The sequence below is a fragment of the Vulpes vulpes genome, chromosome 14, assembly GCF_048418805.1.
Source record: "Vulpes vulpes isolate BD-2025 chromosome 14, VulVul3, whole genome shotgun sequence".
NCBI classification, from domain to species: Eukaryota; Metazoa; Chordata; class Mammalia; order Carnivora; family Canidae; genus Vulpes; species Vulpes vulpes.
In genome coordinates this window covers 17,443,325-17,463,372 of record NC_132793.1, presented here as the reverse complement: position 1 = coordinate 17,463,372, position 20,048 = coordinate 17,443,325, and the positions used below count along the sequence as shown (strand labels likewise).

The following is a 20,048-nucleotide window of genomic DNA, read 5'->3' as shown; positions in this document are numbered from 1 at the left end:
CCGATGCGGGACTTGATTCCAGGACCCTGGGATCATGGTCTGAGCAAAAGGCAGCTGCTCAACCACTGAGCCACCCAGGCATCCAAAGAAGTGCCCTTTTTGACGTAAAGTATATGCTTCATAGATGTTTACTAATATACTATTAGTATTACAGTATACTAGTATACTAATACAATAGTGTTTTGACTGTAGGTAGTCTGATTATGAAGGCTATTTAGCTATTCTGCTAAAATGGAAAAAAAACCTATCCTTAATATCCATAGAATAAATGTATCTGGACCCTAAAATTTTCTTACCCTGTTCTGACTGAAACTTGCAGATAAGGTTGGGAGCAATAAAATTAGATTGATAGTGAATTATTCAACCTGGCCCATAAACATCCTGCAACAAATGGCCATTTTTACTTTCCTTTAATTTGTTTTAATTTAGTATGACTTCGCCCTATCCTTTGGTTTTAATCTTCTAGTGATATAGAAATATCTTGACCCAAGATATTTTTTCCTCTTTTATGAGAGGAACAAAGCACCATTTGAAAAAAAAGTCAAACCTAGTACTTTTGTCTTCTGGCTTGCTTTATAGTTACTGATTTTCATGTTTACCTATAGTTTCCTTTGCTTCTTCACCTTTTCTTTGTAGACTGTTGTTTTCTGGCATTTTAAAGGATAGACTGGAAAGCTGCCTTTATGTTTAAAACTCTATACTCTTCAAAAATTCTTAGTATCAAAAATGAAGTAGTTATTTATTCCATCCTGTCTAAAGTGGGGAAACCGGCATATATTTACACTCATCAATCCTTCAATTTCTTTTAAGTTTTTGTTGACATAATAACAAATTATAGACCCAGAGTACAATTGTTAATTTTTTACATTACACATTTTCTCTTTAAGTAATTGTTTTTATATTAACCTTCTCTTTTATAACATATTTATAGCCAATTATTTAGCATTTACACTATGTTTAATTAGTTTCCATGCTCACTGTGGGTCTTTTCATTCCATATATCTCTGTTCTTGATTTCTTTATTTTTCTTCATTGCTTGGTCAATTGCTCTTTGAATGATTTATTAGAAGCAGGGCATGTGGGAGCCCCTGGATACTGAGAATGTCTTTCTGATGTATTTGCACAAGAACAATGACTTGGCTGATAAGGAATTTGTGGGTTATAACATTTTCTCCTCAAAAATCCTCCAGGCTTAACTGCATTGTCTGCTGCCCTTTACAAGGTGGAGAAATCTGAGAGGGGCCAGGCAGAGATTTGTTAGGCTGTGAATGGTTTTTCTGCTCCTATGACCCTTTAACTTAACTCTTTTTAGTAAAACTCAATACTAAACACAGTAATTTGACATAGTGTGTAGTTTTTCCCTTGCCAGAAGAAAACAAACACACTGAGTGCCCAGCTTCACAGCTTTTCCTCTCTGTTCCTGTGAGGCCAATGACACACTCAAGACTGTTGGCATAAGCACACACTCAATTCTCTTAATTCCCTTCCTGCAAATCTTAGTTCCAAAACAGGAGCACAGTGGTGTGGGATCAAAGGCATAAGTAATTATTGTTATGTATTCATCTCAAAGCAGTAGTAGAAACTGCTTCTTAGATGAGGTAGCTTCAGGGTGGGGTGACTTTTTTTCCCAATGGCAACACTTTGTGTCATGAGAAAGTCCACTGTGCTGCAGTTTGGGAAGCAAAACCTCCCACAGTCCTCCTGTGTCACCTGCTGTTCTGCTCAAGGGCCAACAATGCTTGGGTTGAGGAAATGCCTCCTGGGGTCCATTTGTCAGTTTCTTGGGTTCTACAGATTTGGTCTCTTGCTGGGTTTTTATTAGAGTCTTGGTAGGAATGTGACAGTGAACGGAGTGCAGCTGCTACTCTTCTTCACAGCATGGAAACCCAAAAGCACCTCTTGACATGTTGCCAAGAGCAGGAAAAGTCACATCTTCTCAGAGTTGTGCTCTATCAATAAACTGGCCAGTCTGAGATACAGAGAACCAGGAACAAGATGGGCCCCCAGATGCTTTCTGCTCATCTTTATGTCTTCCTCCTCAATACATCAGAGTGTTTCATGCAGAGGGAAGGCCAGATGGACAGATGGAAGGCAGTCTGGCGGCTTCTCTTTGTAGTTTTAAACTCTCTGTGAGGAATGTTGCTTGAGCAAGTAATAAATGCAGAACTGAAATACCAATGTGGAATTTAAATGGCTATGTGGACATTTAAAATGTTAATTAGTTCCTCAATCCAGGTTTCTTGTAAGGTAATGACTGCCACTGATAGACTAAACTCTCTATCTTGGCCACCAGAGCCTACAGAGGCTACTCTCCACATACTTCACCAGATCTTGCTTTTGTTTCAGCTTTCCCTTCTCCAGTGAGATTCTCACTTCTGTGAGAAGAAATACTGTGGAACATGGCACACACCATATTCCCTTATTTTATAAAAGCTCTTGGAGGGCACCTACTGTCTAACCTTAATAGGAACTGTAGGGCCTAGCATATGTCACTATTTGTTATATATTTGTTGAATGAGATATAAAAACCTGAGATATGTCCACAAAACCATTCTAGATGGAAAATACTTGTGTCTTAAGAGGAAATAAAGATACTGAACTTGCAGAAAATAAGACCAGATGGGTATGTTTGAACAGAGGGGAGGTAGACAGTAGGAATGATCTTATGTAACTGAAAGAGTGGTTCTCTTGGGACCTAAGGGTATGGACCAAGGGCAACTGGTAGAAGCTATAATAAGAGATATATTTCAAGCAACAGCCACCTCAAAGATCAGTAAAGTTTAACCATATAAAGAAGTGAGTTTTCTGTCATTGGAGATATTCAAGAATAAGCACTAATACCAGCTGAATGTGATGTTGTAAGTTTGATTGTTTTAGGTGTAGGGGGAGAGAAGTAGGTATTTGGTAACCTTTCAGATCTTTTCCAGCCCTATGCTTTTGTGATGTTATAACTGGCATCCCATTTTGACCAAAGAAATATTTGACATTAAAAAAGGTTATCTTATCTTTGGGAGAAGAAAGTATTTTCTAATGTGACTATTGGTAATGGTAAAGAGTTCATATTCACTAATTAACTACAACATGCTTAGTGCATTCACAGATAACAAATTGATAGGTATTACTTTGTAGGTGAGGAAATTAACCCTCAGATAGGCATGTGATTTTCCCAAAGGTGATCTGAAAGACCTTTTTATCTTTTATTGTTTTGTCTTATTTATTTTTAGAGACAGAGTATGAATGCATATGTGGGCATGTGGGGTTGGGTTAGGAGGGGCAGAGGGAGAGGCAGAGAGAGAATCCTATGCAGCCTCCACACCCAGTGCAGAGCTTGATCCCACAACCCCAGGATTGTAACCTGAGCTGAAATCAAGAGTTGGATGCTCAACTGACTGAGCCACCCAGGTACCACTGAAGTGTGCAAATTTTTTCCGTAAAGGGCCAGATAGCAAATACTTTAGGCTTTATGGGGCATAAAGTCTCTGTCTAAACTACTCAACTATTCTATTGTAGAATCAAAGTAGCCTTAGAGTATATAAATGAATAGGCATTACTGTATTTTTTTTTAAAAAGTATATATATATATATATATATATATATATATATATATATATATATGGCACGAGGCTAGATTTGGTCCACAGGGCTTAGTTTGTCAAGCTCTGCTCTAAAGCCATGCTACTTTTCATTTGAGAATGGGAAGATACAAACAAGGCAAGAAATGGCCTCTATGTGGCCATACTTACTCCATTTGCTTTGCTGAGTGCCTGGAAGTAGATGCTGTAGCTTTTCAGAGGGGAAAGAGGAGGGTTCCAGTATCCATTGTATGTCTTATTGTCACCCACTGTAAATGGCTGGGTGACAGGCAGGTTGGCAGGCTTCAATTCAGCAGCAAAGTAGTGTAGAGAATCAAGGCTGGAGGCATTTCTATAGCTCACAGGCACCGAAAAGCACTCAATGATGTCAGCTGCCCTTCGTGACTTCTGAAGTCGTTCCTCCTTGACAACCAGCTGATAAACACTGGACAGGAAAGAAAAGCAGATGAGCAACTATCTGGAGGGATGAACTTGTTGTTCATCATTATTTCTGTCTACAACTAAACCTCCCTCCTGAGCTTTAGAATTAATAAACTCATTGCTTCGTAGAAATCTATCTCCATTTAGAGATCTCAGGGACAGCTCATCCTGAATATATTCAAAATGCAACATGATCCCAAGCCCTACAAACCTGCCTCTTCCTTCTACTTTTCTTTCCTTAGTAAAGTATAGCATTATCCATCAAGTGGCGAGATCATGAGTCTGGGGCCCATTCGCTATCCCTACCTACTTAGATCTCACTGTGCCTCTGTAATCAAAAGGCCCTGTTGACATCAGCAATCTGTACCTGCCCTTCTCCTTGTTGGATACTTCTTTACTTACTACCTGAACTCAACTGGTCTCTTTGTCTCTAACTTATTTATCATCTAACTAGCCAACTCACTGATCTTCTTGAACAAATAATATTGTTCCTCTTCAAGCACTCTCATAAGCTCTCCATTATCCGAATGATGTAATCTAAACTCTTTATCTTGCCGTTGAGGACACTTGTGCCTGGCTTTCAGCCTGTTTTTTGGAAACTCTTAGGATGAATCCCTCATTTCAGCTGCTCCAGACCCCGTGCTATTGCACAAACACATCCTGTCATCCCACTCCATGCCATCATCAGATCATGCTTCCTCAACCTGCAGTGCCCTCCACTTCTGCCTGTGGAAGCCTTTCCCTAAAGGCTGAGTCTTTCATCTCCTCAGTAAAGTCCATCTAGACCCTCCCAATCTGAATGAGTCTTCCACCTTAGTTTCCCTACAATTCATTACTGGATATCTTTTTGGGATTGCAACAATATGTGCATGAAACTACTATTTCTCTGGCTAGACTATGACCTTTTGGACAGTGGGAGCTGTGTCTGTTATCTCTGCATCATTTCCCCCACCATACACTGCTGAGTAGGTTGCCTAATACTCATTCAGTGATCAGTGAATGCTTGTTCAAGCAAACCAAATTAAATTGAGTTAAAATTCAAAGTAGGCATGAAACCAAATATGACTGGATGCAGACTCCCTAATCAGGATAAACGGTGAATACTCCAAGCTCCTATCTAGTAATCTTGTATCATTTCCTTCAACTTAGAAGGAAGAAAGAAGGTGCTAGTGTGTGGAGAGAGATGACCAAGCCTTTACTGAATACCAGCTATATGACAAATGTGTAAGCTCTTTTTATAAAAGTTATCCTAAAGTTTGTGAAATTGGATAGCATTTTACTATCTCTTTGAATGCCCACAGTTTGTATTTCTCTTGAATAAATGCTCTTCTTTTAGAAGACATTGACTGCATAGATCTTTGGGACCCCTGATCTAAGACAAAAAAACAATTTCCCAAAGAGTGCCCCCAGGGAAATTTTGTGAATTAATGAAGTTATTGCAGTAGTGGCCCCAAACCAATCATTTAAAGATGGTATTGCAAGCTAGCACATGGTTTATGAAAATGGAATGTGGTTAGGGCTACCATTCTTAAATTAGGCTGTCCATCTAAAGACATTTGGTTAAGAAGTACAACTTGGGCAAAGACAGAATCACAGGACTATTTCATTTAAAAAAAAAAAAGGTACAGAGGGACTGACCCAAGGAAACATGACACACTCAATATGGCAAGTCTTCCCCTGAATGTCCTTTAGCATGGGAGTCGTCAGTGATATAGATGGAAAAGAAAGAAGATGTGAATGTTTGCCACACTTAGAAGAGGTGATATCTGAGTTGAGGTGAGCAATGGCTCAGTGAGCATGTGTGCTGTCTGATGGGCACATCTGAATGAGAACTAGTGGACTGAAGGGCATGTGAGTGGTGTGTGAGTGAATGTGCCCCACCTCTCTGTGAGTGCAGACTACAACTGTGTGTGAACAATGCCTGAATGAGCATCTGAAGGACCAGGTGTCTAGAAACTCAGAGAAAACTTGAATGGGCATACAGAAACTGAACAAACATATATACTCTTTGAATGAGTGGTGTGATATGCAGATGAATGTCACCTAAGGTGTGTACAACTCAATGTGTGTGACATCTGAGCATGTATATGTGTGTGCGACATCACCCATATATATTCATAAAACTGAAGTTAATAAATGCCTAAATTAAATTAGGACTTCAGAGCTTATTCCCTCCTCAACTGTGGCATCCTTCACAATGGTACAATCACTTTGTTTATCAGGACAGCTAAGCTCAAAACAGTCTCTGAAAGACACCGCAAAGACCCAAGACCCAAACTAGAGGTCATGAGGTGGAAGTGGAGGGGGGGTCTTTGATAGTTTTCAGGACTTCTATTGCTTTATATATTAACAGCAGTTTCAAGTAAAGCTTTGGATCTGGCTAGGACATTAAGGACTCTGTGTTGAGGATTCATGATTCATGCAACACTAATCTATGACCGAAAAAGCAAAAGGCAATGAAGGGTGAAGGAGCAACAATCTGTTGAGTCCACCTGTGGAGGCTTGTGGCGGCACCTACAATACTGAATTGGGCTTGGAGGCACTCAGCCTATCCAGCCCTTATGCCCTCCTGACCAGGTCAGGAAGCATGAACAGCCTCATCCCTAGAACAGGGGTTGCAAAGAGCTCTGATCCCTGCTTTCCCCTGAGGCCCAGTCTATCCCTAACTACTCTTGGGTTAACCGTCCACATAAGATCTCTGTTTTTGTTTCTATGCCCAAAAGTCTCATGCCATTCCTGACTCCTGTCACCCTTTCTCTCTAAATTGAGAACCAAAAGCCTTAGGAGCTTCACTGGGGCTGGATCCCATTCCTGGAGTCACTTTCTGTTGTCTTTGGCCCTATACTATGATGGGATGGATCAAGAAGAGGCACAAGGCTGGCCTGAGTAATGTCCATGGCTGGGATGCGATTCCACAGTTGTGAACAGCTAAGCTGTGGGTGTTTGCTGGGCTCTAACACAAGGATGCTGCCAAAGGCCACAGAGGGAGGCAAAATATGTCTCTAGGGGTCAGCCTGTGATCTTGCCACCAATCTATTGACAACTCACTTGTCAACTCAACTCCACTTAGCAGCCAGATTATAGAAGATGCTGGGGCTGACAGCAGACAGCAGAGTGCCCCATGATTGTCAAATTGCAGCAAAACAGAAAGCCAGACACCTCATTTACAGTTCACTATCCCTCTCTTTTTCTCTACCTTCCTTCTTTTTCTGTAAGGTACCAAAATGTGTACAGGGCCTTTTGAGTATTTTTTACTTGGCCTAAACTATATAGCTCTATCCTACCCAACTTCTTCTGAAATCACAAAGCCTGGCAAAGGAGGGGAGTGTTAAGCTGTGTTGTCAATATACAGTTCACATACAATTGGGATGAATGTGCCAATGTATAGCCAGCAATATTCTCAGACCCACAGTACCTGCGGCTTGTCCCTTCAGAGGCAAATCTGCAATTGCAGCCAGAAAACCATACACCACTTTGTCATATAAATTTTTTGTCAAGGGATCCAGCCTCTCTCAAAGATCAGGTAACTCTGATGAAGGGGGAGGAAGGAAGAGATGGCACGTGCAAGCCATGCAACAATCCCTTCCCTGATCATACGTTTTAGGAAGTGGGGGTGGGGGTGCGTGGGTTGGGGGACAAGACAGTTTCTTCTTGTTTCCTGTGGTAACTTCATTCTGATCACCATTATCTTGGAAATACATTGATCTCAGCTCTTTTCAGCTTGCTGGTAACAATAAAATCACATCTAAATGAGAACTCCCCAAAAGGTGTATCTTGAGTGCAAAAGAAGTGGATGCAATAAACTATTCAGGAGCATTTGGTAAAAAAGAAGGGATTTTTTTTTTTTTTGGTAGAAAATTCCTGATAGTATGAGAGAAGAACTTAAGATGCTCACCTCATAACATATAGCATTTACTCAGACATTTTTCCCTTCCTGTGATGTCCCCTCTATTTCTTCCAGTGAGAAGATGGGTGTTTATGCCATATTTTCCACATAAGTTCTCCAAGAGTCTCTTCTGGCAGAGCCCCGAAAGCAGCTCCACCCAAACAGGGAAGGTAAAGTTTGTACCTTCTTTCACTTCCCTGGCTTTGGCTTCTTCCCTACAGCTCATCTTCAAAATCCATTGTTGATTCTCTATGTTGCAGTGTCTGGGACCCCCAGCCCTCTCTCCCCAAATGTTCAGACTCAGGCTTGCCTACAACTTCAATCCTCTAGTTTGTGTCTCTTGAGACTAGAACACTCTACTCTAGACTCATGTCCCAAGACTCCAGCCCATATAGAACAGCTGCTTCACACACCATGAAAGCAAGATGTGCAGGAATTCCTCTGCAGGTGTTAGAGGACCCTGACACCAGAGACTCCTGCCCCCTCTGACTTCTGACCCAATGGTCTGCATGAGAATGGGTGCTCCTCTTTGAGGGACCAGGGGCCCATCAGAGCCATCCATTGATCACTAATACAACCCATGGTCCCCTTTGTGTATCTGGGGAAGACATCTCCAGCTAGGGGCTGTTATCCATTCAGAATGCTGAAGTCAGGTAACAGGATGCTGGAGCTCACAGGTGAAGATTGCCTAGCTTCGGAAAGGGATACATTTGGGCCCATGTTCTCCCAGAAATAGGCTTCATAAATTCATATCTATTGGTTCATACTGATATTGTCAATTCAAATCCACTAACACATGATTCCTCCTCACCTTCCTTATGCCTATTTTTCCTTTTTTTCTGCAGCAAAAATACTTATTTCTAACATCAGTATTGTTTACTCACTTACTCTCTAACACAATACACAAAAAATCATTTTAGAATTAACTCATTAATACCACAACCAACCTCATTAGTTAAAAGTAAAAGTCAAGGTTTCTCTACTGCCCTGCTCTAGCTCCTTCCCAAACAATTCGGTATTAAAGCCATTGGATAGAGCAAAGCAAGGCAAGCATCCCCATGTGATGGAGGAAGCCATGGTGGCCCAGTATAGGCAATGGAAGCCCACCTAGTGTTCCTGAGGCCCATTGGGGTGATCTGCAAGGTCAAAACTATTTTTAGAATACCATTAAGATTCTATTTGCCTTTTGTACATTTAGTGTCTCACAAATGTACCATAGAGTTCTTAAGAAGCTACAAGACTTCAAAACTGCATGAGGCTCGTAGTGCAGATATCTCTTTGAGACACTGATTTCACTTCATTTGGATATATAACCAGAAGTAATGTTGCTGGATCACAGGGTGATTCTATTTTTAAAAACTTTTTTGAGGAATTCCACTCTGTTTCCCATAATGGCAGTACCACTCTACATTTCTACCAATGGTGTTCAGAGACCTTTTTCTTCATATCCTGGCCAACATTTGTTATCTTTTGGGTTTTTGATGACAGGTATTTAAATAGATATGAAGTGATATCTCATTTGGGTTTTTTTTGTTTATTTTTTTAATTGGAGTTTGATTTGCCAATTTCCCTTATGATTTCCCTTATATGTGGTGTTGAACACATTTCCATGTACTTGTTGGCTAACTGAATACCTTTCCTGGAAAACTGTCTATTCATGACCTTTTGCTACTTTTAATTAATTATTTTATTTTTTTTGCTAGTGAGTTGTAGGATTTCCCTATACATTTTGAATATTAGCCCCTTATCAGATATATGGTTTGCGAATGTTATTTCCCATTCTATCATCTGACTTTTCACTCTGTTGATATTTCTTTTGCAGTGAAATTTTTTTTAGTTTCACATAGACTACCTGTTTATTTCCGTTTTTGTTGCTTGTGCTTTTGGTGGTCATTTCCATTAAATCATTGCCAACACCAATTCAAGGAATTTCCCCCTCTGTTTTCTTCTAAGACTTTTATGTTTTAGTCTTACATTGTCTTTAATCCATTTCTTTAAAAAAAAGACTTTATTTATTCATAAGAGACGGAGAGGGGGCAGACACAAGTAGAGGGAGAAGCAGGCTCCCTGCATGGAGCCTGATGTGGGACTCGATCCAGGGTCTCCAGGATCATGCCCTAGGCTGAAGGCGGCACTAAACCACTGAGCTACCCAGGCTGCCCTCTTTAATCCATTTCAAGTTAATTTTTTCTGAGTCATGCAAGACAGGGGTCCAATTTCATTTACTTGCACGTGAATATCCAGTTTCTCCAATGCCATTTATTAAAGAGATTTTCTTTTCCCCATTGAGTATCCTTGGCTTCCTTGAATAGCAGTTTGACATATATGCATATATGCATATATCCATATATGCATGGACTTCTGGCCTCTCAATTCCGTTCCATTGATCAATGTGTCTGTTTTTATCCTGTTGCCACACTATTTTGATTAATATAACTTTGTAATATAGTTTTGAATCAGGACATGTGTGGCTTCCAGCTTTTTTTTCAGGACTGCTTTGGCTATTCAGAATCTTTTGTGGTTCCATATGAATTTTAGAATTGTTTCTTCTATTTCTGTAAAAATGCCATTGGAATCTTGAGAAGGATTACACTGAATCTACAGATGACTTTGGGTAGAATGGATTTTTAACAGTATTAATTCTTCTGACCCATAAACACAGGATATCTTTTCATGTATTTGTGTTTTCTTCAATTTCTATAATCAACATTTTTATACTTTTCAGTGTAGTGATTTTTCATCTCCTTAAATTTATTCCTAAGTATTTTATCCTTTTGGTGCTTTTGTAAATGGGATTGTGTTCTTTATTTTCCAGGTAATTGTTAGTATATAGAAATTCAACTACTTTTTATGTGTTGATTTGTATCCTGCAACTTTATTTATTGAATTTTTAAATTCTTTATTATAATTCTTTTATTATAGTTATTATATGACATATATATCATATACGATATTATATCTTATGTATAAGATCATGTCAGCTGCAAACAGAGACGATTTTACTTCTTCCTTTCCAATTTGGATACCTTTTATTTCTTTTTATTGCCTGAATGCTCTGCCTAGGACTCTAGTATTATGTTGAATAGGAGTTTTAAGAGTGGGCACCTTTGTCTTGTTCCCTACTTTAGAGGAAAACCTTTCAACTTTTCATCACTGAGCATCTTAGCTGTGGGCTTGTCATAGTTTCATTCTGAGGTATATTCCTTCTATACCTGATTTGCTGACATTAAAAAAAAATATGAATGTCACTGAATTTTGTCAAATGTTCTTGCATCTACTGAGATGATCATATGATTTTTACCTTTCCTTCTATTAATGGGATGGATATATCACATTTATTGATTTGTGTACGTTGAACCATCCTTGTACCCCAGGAATAAATTCCACTTGATCAACCATCATCTTTTTAATGAATTCAATTAGCCAGTGTTGTTGAGATTATCTGTGATTTTTCAAGTGAGGACAGAGAATAGTCCCCTCAAAATCAGAAGTGTATTGCTTGTGGTGTCTGGGTGGCTCAGTAAGTCAAGAATCTGACTCTTGGTTTCAGCTCAGGTCATGATCTCATGGGTTGTGAGCTCAAGTCCCACATCAGGCTCTGCACTCAGCAGGGAGTCTGCTTGGAAATTCTCTCCCTCTGCTTCTCCCCCTACATCCCCCACTTGAATGCTTGATCTCTCTTTCTCTCTCAAATAAATAAACCTTAAAAAAAGGATATGTGTTGCTCAAGATCAGTAGTTTTCAGCTCTGTACATTCTAAATATCCTTTCTAAAATTACTTTTTAAAAATGCTATTCCTTGGCCTCACTCCAAATCAACCAAATCAGAATCTCTAGGGGTGAGGATCTATCATTAGTACATTTTTAAAAAGAGGATCTCCAGATAATCGTTTTAGCGTGCAGCTATAAAAGCACAAATCTAGGTGATTCTGATATTTATATCTTTACCCTAGCAAGGACACCCCCCTCCAATATTCTTACTTTGTTGAAAATCTTTGCTTTGGGTCATTCCAGTCCACCACAGCATTTATCATAATTACCAGTTTGCTTGAGTCATTGTCTATTACATCTATTGATTTATTTCTTTTATAGTTCTCATCACAATTGAAATATGTCCTGTCTGATTATTTTTTTTACTAGCTTACTGCTCATTCCCTAATAGTCGCTCACATTCATGAAGTCTGAGATCTTCTTGTCTAGTTAATTGTTGTATGCCCAGCTTCTAATACCTGCTAAACATGTAACAGCTGTTCACTAAGTACTTATTAAAAAACAAATTTGGCAAATTTTAGAAAATTAATTTCAAAAGCATGTTCGTGTCAATTTTTTTAGATTTAATTTATTTATTTGGAGAAGGGGAGAGAGTGTGTATGAGCAGGAAGTAGAGGAAAAGCGAGAAAGAATCCCAAGCAGACTGTGCTGAGTGCAGAGCCTGACATGAGGTTCAGTCTCACAACTTTGAGATGATGACCTGAACCGAAATCAAGAGTTGGACACCTAACCACCGAGTAAGCCACCCAGGTGCCCCTGTTCATGTCAATTATTAATACATGTGTCAATGCTATTCTAGATGCTGTTCCATCTTCCCAAGATGCCTTTTTTCTTTTTCCCCATCTTGAGGGTTCTTCATCCAATCCAGACCCACATCAAATGTTACTCTTTCTAAGAAGACTTTCTTGCAAAATAGAGCTAGTTTCTCTTTCCTCTGTTTCCATAGCTCCCTGTCCACATTTCTATCATAGTTCCCATTGCTGTGTACTACAATGATTACTTCACCCAACAGAAAATGTTTAATGAGCATTTACTATCTACTAGACACCATGTTAAGTACATTCAACACATTATCTAATTTGACCTTCATAATAACTCTAAGAGGCAGACACTTATTCAGGCAGAATAAGAGAAATAAAGTACAGAGAGGCTCAGAAATTTACCCAAAGTCACACTGCTGTTTGAATGTTGAAGCTAGGATTTGAACACAGTCTGATTCCTAAGCCTTCCATCTTAACCATGAGACCATACTGCTTTCTAGCACACCCAAAGTTGAGCCAACATCTCTATTGTACCCCACGAAACAATCCACTTTTTTTTAAAAAAAAATATTTTTATGTCAAGGAAAATACAATAACACCTTATAAAAATTGAAAAGTAGAGAAAAGACAGAAAAGGATCCTTATTATCCAGCTACACTGATGCAATCATTGTATGAATGAAATGTTGGCAAATTGTCTACCATTCTTCTGTGGCAACAAATCTCTGGCTTAATACTGGAAATAAATGAGGGAAACCCTTTCTTTTCTAGATATTTATCTTACAGATAACTTGTTTTACAAATACAATTTTAATATTATACACAAAAAGTTCCCCAATAGCAAATATCTTTATTCCAGAATGTCTGGTGACATAGCAAACTTGTCAACTAAGAAGCTCTTAATATTAGCACATTGAATATAAGTAAAGGCATAAGGTCTTAACTTAAACACACTGACTAATGATTACATGGTCTGCTAATATCTTTTCTTCCAAGGGATACTTGACTGAGTGATCTATAGGAACATGTAGACCTTGGTTGTTCATGGAGCTGATGGTGATCTATAGGAACATGGTAAATGCACTCCCCACTGAGGTTAACTTTGTTTTTGCTTATGCAGTCTTTGTACTTTCTTATGTTAATATAATTTCATGAGATAGTAGGAAGATTTTTAGTCTCTATATTTTCCTAGATTACCATAGGGCCTTCTGATGACCAGAACGACTATAGGGAAAGGTCCTAGACAGTAGCAACTGGCATCAGAAATGATTCATATACAGATACCAAAGCCTTTAGTTATCAAAAAAAGTTAATCAACAGTAAATATGTTAATAAAACAAGGGTTCATGCAACAAATCTTTGGTAGATTTCTAATAAATATGATTAAAACACAATATTAACATTTATAAACTTGGTTTCTGGGATCCCTGGGTGGTGCAGTGGTTTGGCACCTGCCTTTGGCCCAGGGTGCGATCCTGGAGACCCGGGATCGAATCCCACATCGGGCTCCCTGTGCATGGAGCCTGCTTCTCCCTCTGCCTATGTCTCTGTTTCTCTCTCTTTCTCTCTGTGACTATCATAAAAACAAAAACAAAAACAAAAACAAAAACTTTAAACTTGGTTTCTAGTGCAAGATCTTCTAATAGATACATAGCTGTGTGACCTTGAGCAAGTAATTTAATCTCACAAGAGGACAGTGATTACATTTCTTAATCATTCTTTCTGGTTCTGTGTGTCCATCAGCCAGCTTCTGTGTGCTCTGATGTTAATGGGGGTCCCGTGGAACTCTTTAGAGTTGTTCTGAAACTACTGGTGCCTCTCTTTCTAGTAAAGAGGACTAGAAAATTTAAGTCCTGCTCTTTCCCAACCTTCATTTGTACTTGGCCTTGGGCTAGCATTTCCAGTAACCAGCTCAGGCAGAAGTGAAAAAATCCTGCTCCTTTGCCTCAAGGGGGACCCATTCAAGGTGTAACTCACTGTCCAGAGACCCTCACAGGATCACACCCTTGTTTGGTTTCTTTGCCTTCTCTTTCCAGCTTCCCTTTGTCTCGAACCAGTTTCTACTGGGACTATCCCCTTAATAAATTATTTGCTTTCAAATTTTTGGCCTATGAGTCTGCTTCTGGGAGAACTCAACCTAAAATAACCTCTATATGCCTCAACTTCCTCATATTTAAAAAATATGGTGTAGCTCTTCTTGAACAGTAGTGAAAGGCTCAGCGTAGTCTCTCTCCAAAGAGCAATGAATAAACTGAACAATACTGTCCACATTAACAATTTCAGAAGTGGCTGGAGAAAATTCATAGTTTTAAACGTCTATATTAGAAAAAAAAGTTTTCAAATGAATAATTTGTTTCCATCTTAAGATAGTAGATAAATGAAAGCAAATTAAACTCCAAATAGGCAGACAGAAGAAAAGAATAAATATTAGAGTAGAAATCAATGCAATAGACATCATAAAAATAAGAATGAACAACCAATTAAACAAAAGTTGAATTTCTGAAAAGATCAACACAGTTGGCAATTCTTTATCTCCACTGGTCAAGAGAAAAAGAGAGATGACATATACTACCAAAATCAAGAATGAAAAAGGGAACATCACTATTGATCCCATAGATATTTTAAAAATTATAAAGAAATGCCATAAAAAACATTTATGCCAAAAAATGTAGACAACTTAGATGAAATGGAAAAAAAAATCCTAGAAACACAATTTACCAAACCCGTGTTATAAACAAATAGAAAACTTCGATGCATTCAAACAAGCAATTATTAAAATTCTTCCCTAAAAATATCCCAGTCCATATGGCTTCACTGAAGTCTATTAAATAGTTAAAGAATAAATCATTCTAATTTTTCATAAACTTATACAGAAAATAGCAGAGGAGGGGATGCATCTCGACTCATTCTATGAAACCCTGATATCAAAACCAGAGAAATACATTACATTAAAATGAAACTATGATCTAATCTTTTATGAATAATGACTCCCCAAATATTTCACCCAATATTAGCAAACTAAATCCAGCAGCATATAAAAAAGATTATACATCATAGCTAATTGAGATTTAGCCCAGGAATGCAAGGTTGATTTACTATCCAAAAATCAATTAATGCAATACAACATATATTTAAAATAAATGGAAGAAATCACATGATAATTTCAACAGTTCAGAAAAAAATTAGAGAAAATCAAATGCATATTTATGATTGAAAGTACTAACAAACTAGAAACAGAAGCTTTGTAAATTTGATAAAGGCTATCTATGAAACATGTAAAGTGAATACCATACTCAAGGTTAAAAGACTGATAAAGCAGTAACAAGAGAAAAGGTCTACTCATCATTGTACTACAGACTCTAGGCAGTGACATAAAGCATTGTACTAGAGATTCTAGCCGGTGAGCCTTGTTAATTAATTAAAGGCATTGGAGGGAAAGGAATGAATGTTTTATTTGAAGATGATGTGACCTTATACATAAAAATTCTAAGGAATACAGATAGACACAGAAACAGACACAGATACACTCCAACTAGAATAAACAATTTCAACAAAGTCACAGGATACAAAACCAAAATACAAAAATCTATTGTATGTCTGTCATTGGCAAAGAACAATCTGAAAATGAAATTAAGTGAACAATTTTGTTCACAATAGTACCAAAATGAATACTTAGAAATAAGTCTAAACAATGTGAAATTCTTGTACACTGAATAGTACAAAACATTGTTGAAAAATTTGAAGACATAAATAAGTGATGAGACATTTCATGTTCATGGATTGGAATAGTCAATACTGTTAATATGGCAGTTCTCATCAAATTTATCTATAGGCATGATGCAATCTCTATCAGAGTCCCAGGAGAGTTTCTGCAAAAACTAACAAGCTGACACTAAAATGTATATGGAAATGCAAAGATCCATAAAAAGCAAAACAATTTTAAAAAGTAAGAACAAAGTTGGAGGATTTACAGTTCCTGATTTTATAACATGAAAATCAATACAGTGTGGTCTTGGCATAAGACACAGTTATAGATCAATGGAAGAGAACTGAGACTACCAAAATAAACCACTACATTTATGATCAATTGATTCTTGATAAAGAACCCAAGAAAATTTGAGGGTCAAAGAATAATCTTTTCAGCAAATGATCCTGGGCCAACTGAATATCCACATGCAAAAACATAAATTTAAATTCACACTATATACAAGAACAGAAAATAGATCATAGCCCTAAATATTAGAGCTAAAAGTATAGAACTTTCAGGAAAAAACACAGAGGAAGATTTTCATGACACTGGATTAGGAAAAGAGTGTAAGATACCAACCAAACCATGATCCATTAATAGGGGAAAGGAGATGAACTGGGTGTCAATACATACATATTTTTTAAATTGGTCTTCAGAAGACACTAATAAGTCAATGAAAAGACAAGCTACATGTTGAGAGAAAATATTTGCAAAACATACGTATGACAAGACTTCTAACATACATAAGGACCCATTACAACTTAATAACAAGACAAACAACCCAATTAAGAAATTGGTGAAAGACTTGACTAGACATTTCACTGAAGATAAAGTACAAGTTGTTAAGAAGCTCATGAAAAGATGGTTAACCTTATTAGTCATTGGGGAAATGTGAATTAAAACCACAGTGAGAAACCACCAATCCTAGAATGGCTATCAGTAAAAAGACAGGCAATACCAAGTGTTGACACAGGCATGGAAAAACTGGAACCATCATACATTGCTGTTGGAAAGGTGAAAAAAAAAATGGTATAGCCACTTTGGAAAGTGGTTTGGAAGTTTCTCGAAAAGGTAAACGTGAAACTACTATTCACCTAGCCATTCCACTAGATATTTACCCAAAAGAAATGATAACATAGGTCTACACAAAGACTTGTATGTATACAAATGCTAATAGTAGTATTATTCATAATTGCCAAAATATTAAAACAATCTAAATGTCTATCAATAAAACAAATAAACAATATGTGGCATATCCATATAATAAAATATAATTCAGCAATGAAAGAAACACATTACACTATGTTCTACACTATGGATTAAGCTAAAAAACACTATATGAAATGAGAGAAGCTAGATGAAAAAGACTATTCATTATATGATTCCACTCATCAGAAATGTCAAGAAAAGGTAAATTTATAGAGACAGAAATCAGCCAAGTGATTTCCTGGGATTGGAGGTGGGAACAGGAGGAATCAACTGCCCTTGCGTACATGGTATTTTATGGTGTGACAAAGTTTTCTAAAATGGGATTATGGTGATGGTTGCACAATCCTATAAATTTACTGAAAATCATTGAATTGCACACTTAAAATGGGGGAATTTTATGGTATGTAAATTATACCTCAATAAAGCTGTTAAAGAAATGAGGGAAATTGACTGAATAATCTTGGATGTTCTTTCTTCCTCAAAAGTCTGTGCTTTAGCATTCAACTATGCACACATTTTAATACAAAAATTCTATGATAAACCTTTGGCATTATTGTACAAGCCGGGCTAAGAAACAAATGTGAGCTTTATAATCCTCAACAGAATCTAGCTTTGCAATTACATTCCCCACATTAAAGGTCACTTGGAACTAAGAGGCTGAAATTTACAATATGTCTTAGTTAGCCAACCTTTATTCCAAGGCTCTGGGAATTCCAGTTTCCACACCACCACCCCCAACATCCTCATGAACAGTTTGCCTAGCACAATAGTCCTTAGGGAAGGCAAGGGAATGGGAAGAGTTATACATTTGCACTTGGGCATGTGCATCTTTGTGTGGCTTCTGACTAGCGGAGTGACCTATTGCCTCCTCTGTCTTCCATGTCCTTATTGATTTATTCATTAGTGACTATGGTGTAGCAGGTGCAAATCTGAAAATAACATGATTCCTGGTTGATGGGAGCTCAGGTTCAAGACAGGGAGATAGATATTAAGTGTTCAGCATCATTCAATGAGGTGAGGGCAAATGAGGAACTCAAACAGGGAGGGATTCTGAGAAGAGGGGCAAATACAGGACAGGGTGAGGACTCAATGACATAATGTGTCTAGAGAGTGCTTTCTACAGAGTAAAGTGCTCTATAAAGTTGGCTGGAACCAACACAATTGCTACATGCATTATTATTACAGTGCTATCAAATTAGACAACAAAGATTGGCTTTGTTTTCCATTTGGACCTTTCTGTGATTGAACTACACTTGGTAAATTTAGCAAAAGTGGATGTGGAGTAGAAATTTAGAGAAAGAAATATGTTGTGTAAAGAGGCTTTAACAATTTTCAAATTAAGTTTTACTTATTATCAGATGAAAGCAAAAGAAACCTTTTAAGGAAAAACCAGATAACCATCAGTGATGGCTAGAGCTCCATATCCTCTTCTCCAATATTTAAGAGAAGTATAACCAGCTTTAACTGAACATGCACTCACTTGCAATTAGATGTTTTAAAATGAAAATGCAGAAGACCTGGCTATGATCCTTATGTACCTCCTCTTAATCATCGATCTTCTCTTGTTCATAATGTCATATATAAGAACTTCCATGGTTCTACTTGTAATATATACCCAGAATCTAACCAACCTATCACCTCTACAAGCTACCACCTTGGCCAAATCCCCACCATGTTTTTTTTTTTTTTTAAGATTTTTATTTATTTATTCATGAGAGACACACAGAGAAGCAGAGACATTGGCAGAGGAAGAAGCAGGCTCCCTGCAGGGACCTGATCCCAGGACCCTGGGATCAAAATTCGAGCCAAATTGTGGCTCAATCAGTGAGCCACCCAGGTGCCCCCAACCCCCACCATATTTCAATTGGATTAGTGCACTAGCCTCTCAACTGGTCTCCCTGCTTTCACTGTTCTCAGAACAGTGGCTGGAATGACCCTTTAAAAACATGACTCAGGTTATGACACTCCTGTTCTAAAAGCCTACCTCCTTTGAGTAAAAGGCAACATCTATGCCATGTCTACAAGGCCCTCTCTTAACAAATTCTCTGATCTCATCTCTTCATTTTTTTAAAAGATTGTATTTATTGATTCATGAGAGACACAGAGAGAGAGAGACAGAGACATAGGCAAAGGGAGAAGCAGGCTCTACGCAGGGAGCCCAATGTGGAACTCGATCCTGGGACTCCAGGAGAATACCCTGGGCCAAAGGCAGACACTTAACCTCTGAGCCACCCAGGTGTCCTAGATCTCATCTCTTCAAATTATCCTCTAGTTACATGGCCTCTTTGTCATTCCTTGAACACCCTAAGCATGCTCCCATCTCAAGGCCTTTGCATTTGCTAACTTCTATGCCTGGAATGCTCTTCCCTTACTTATACCTAACCCTTGGAAGGTTTGCTTCTTCATCTCTGCCACTGAAGTCTGACCCAACCATTTTATTTAAAATACAGCCCTGATCCTAGCATACCCTATTATACTTGTCTGCTTAACTTCTCTCCATATCATTAATCATCATCATGCACATGGGGTGTGTGTGTGCATGCATGTATGCACACACATGCCTACACATACAACCAATAGATTAAGTCATCTTAAGGGAGGACTGTAAGCAGTGAAAATGTCAACCTTCCTCCAGGGAAAAGCAACCAGATAGATAGGAGGC

General features: G+C 38.1%; 1 protein-coding gene across 23 annotated transcripts in view; it reads right to left on the bottom strand.

Moving 5' to 3' along the window:
• Nucleotides 1-20,048, bottom strand: part of PTPRT (protein tyrosine phosphatase receptor type T) — a 1,025,198-nt gene that overhangs the window by 234,063 nt on the left and 771,087 nt on the right. For all 23 annotated transcript variants that reach the window (XM_072735832.1, XM_072735811.1, XM_072735820.1 and 20 more), the window contains exon 12: nucleotides 3,744-4,017. In XM_072735832.1, coding sequence (XP_072591933.1) covers nucleotides 3,744-4,017 — 274 coding nt within the window. The remainder of the gene's footprint in view (nucleotides 1-3,743; nucleotides 4,018-20,048) is intronic.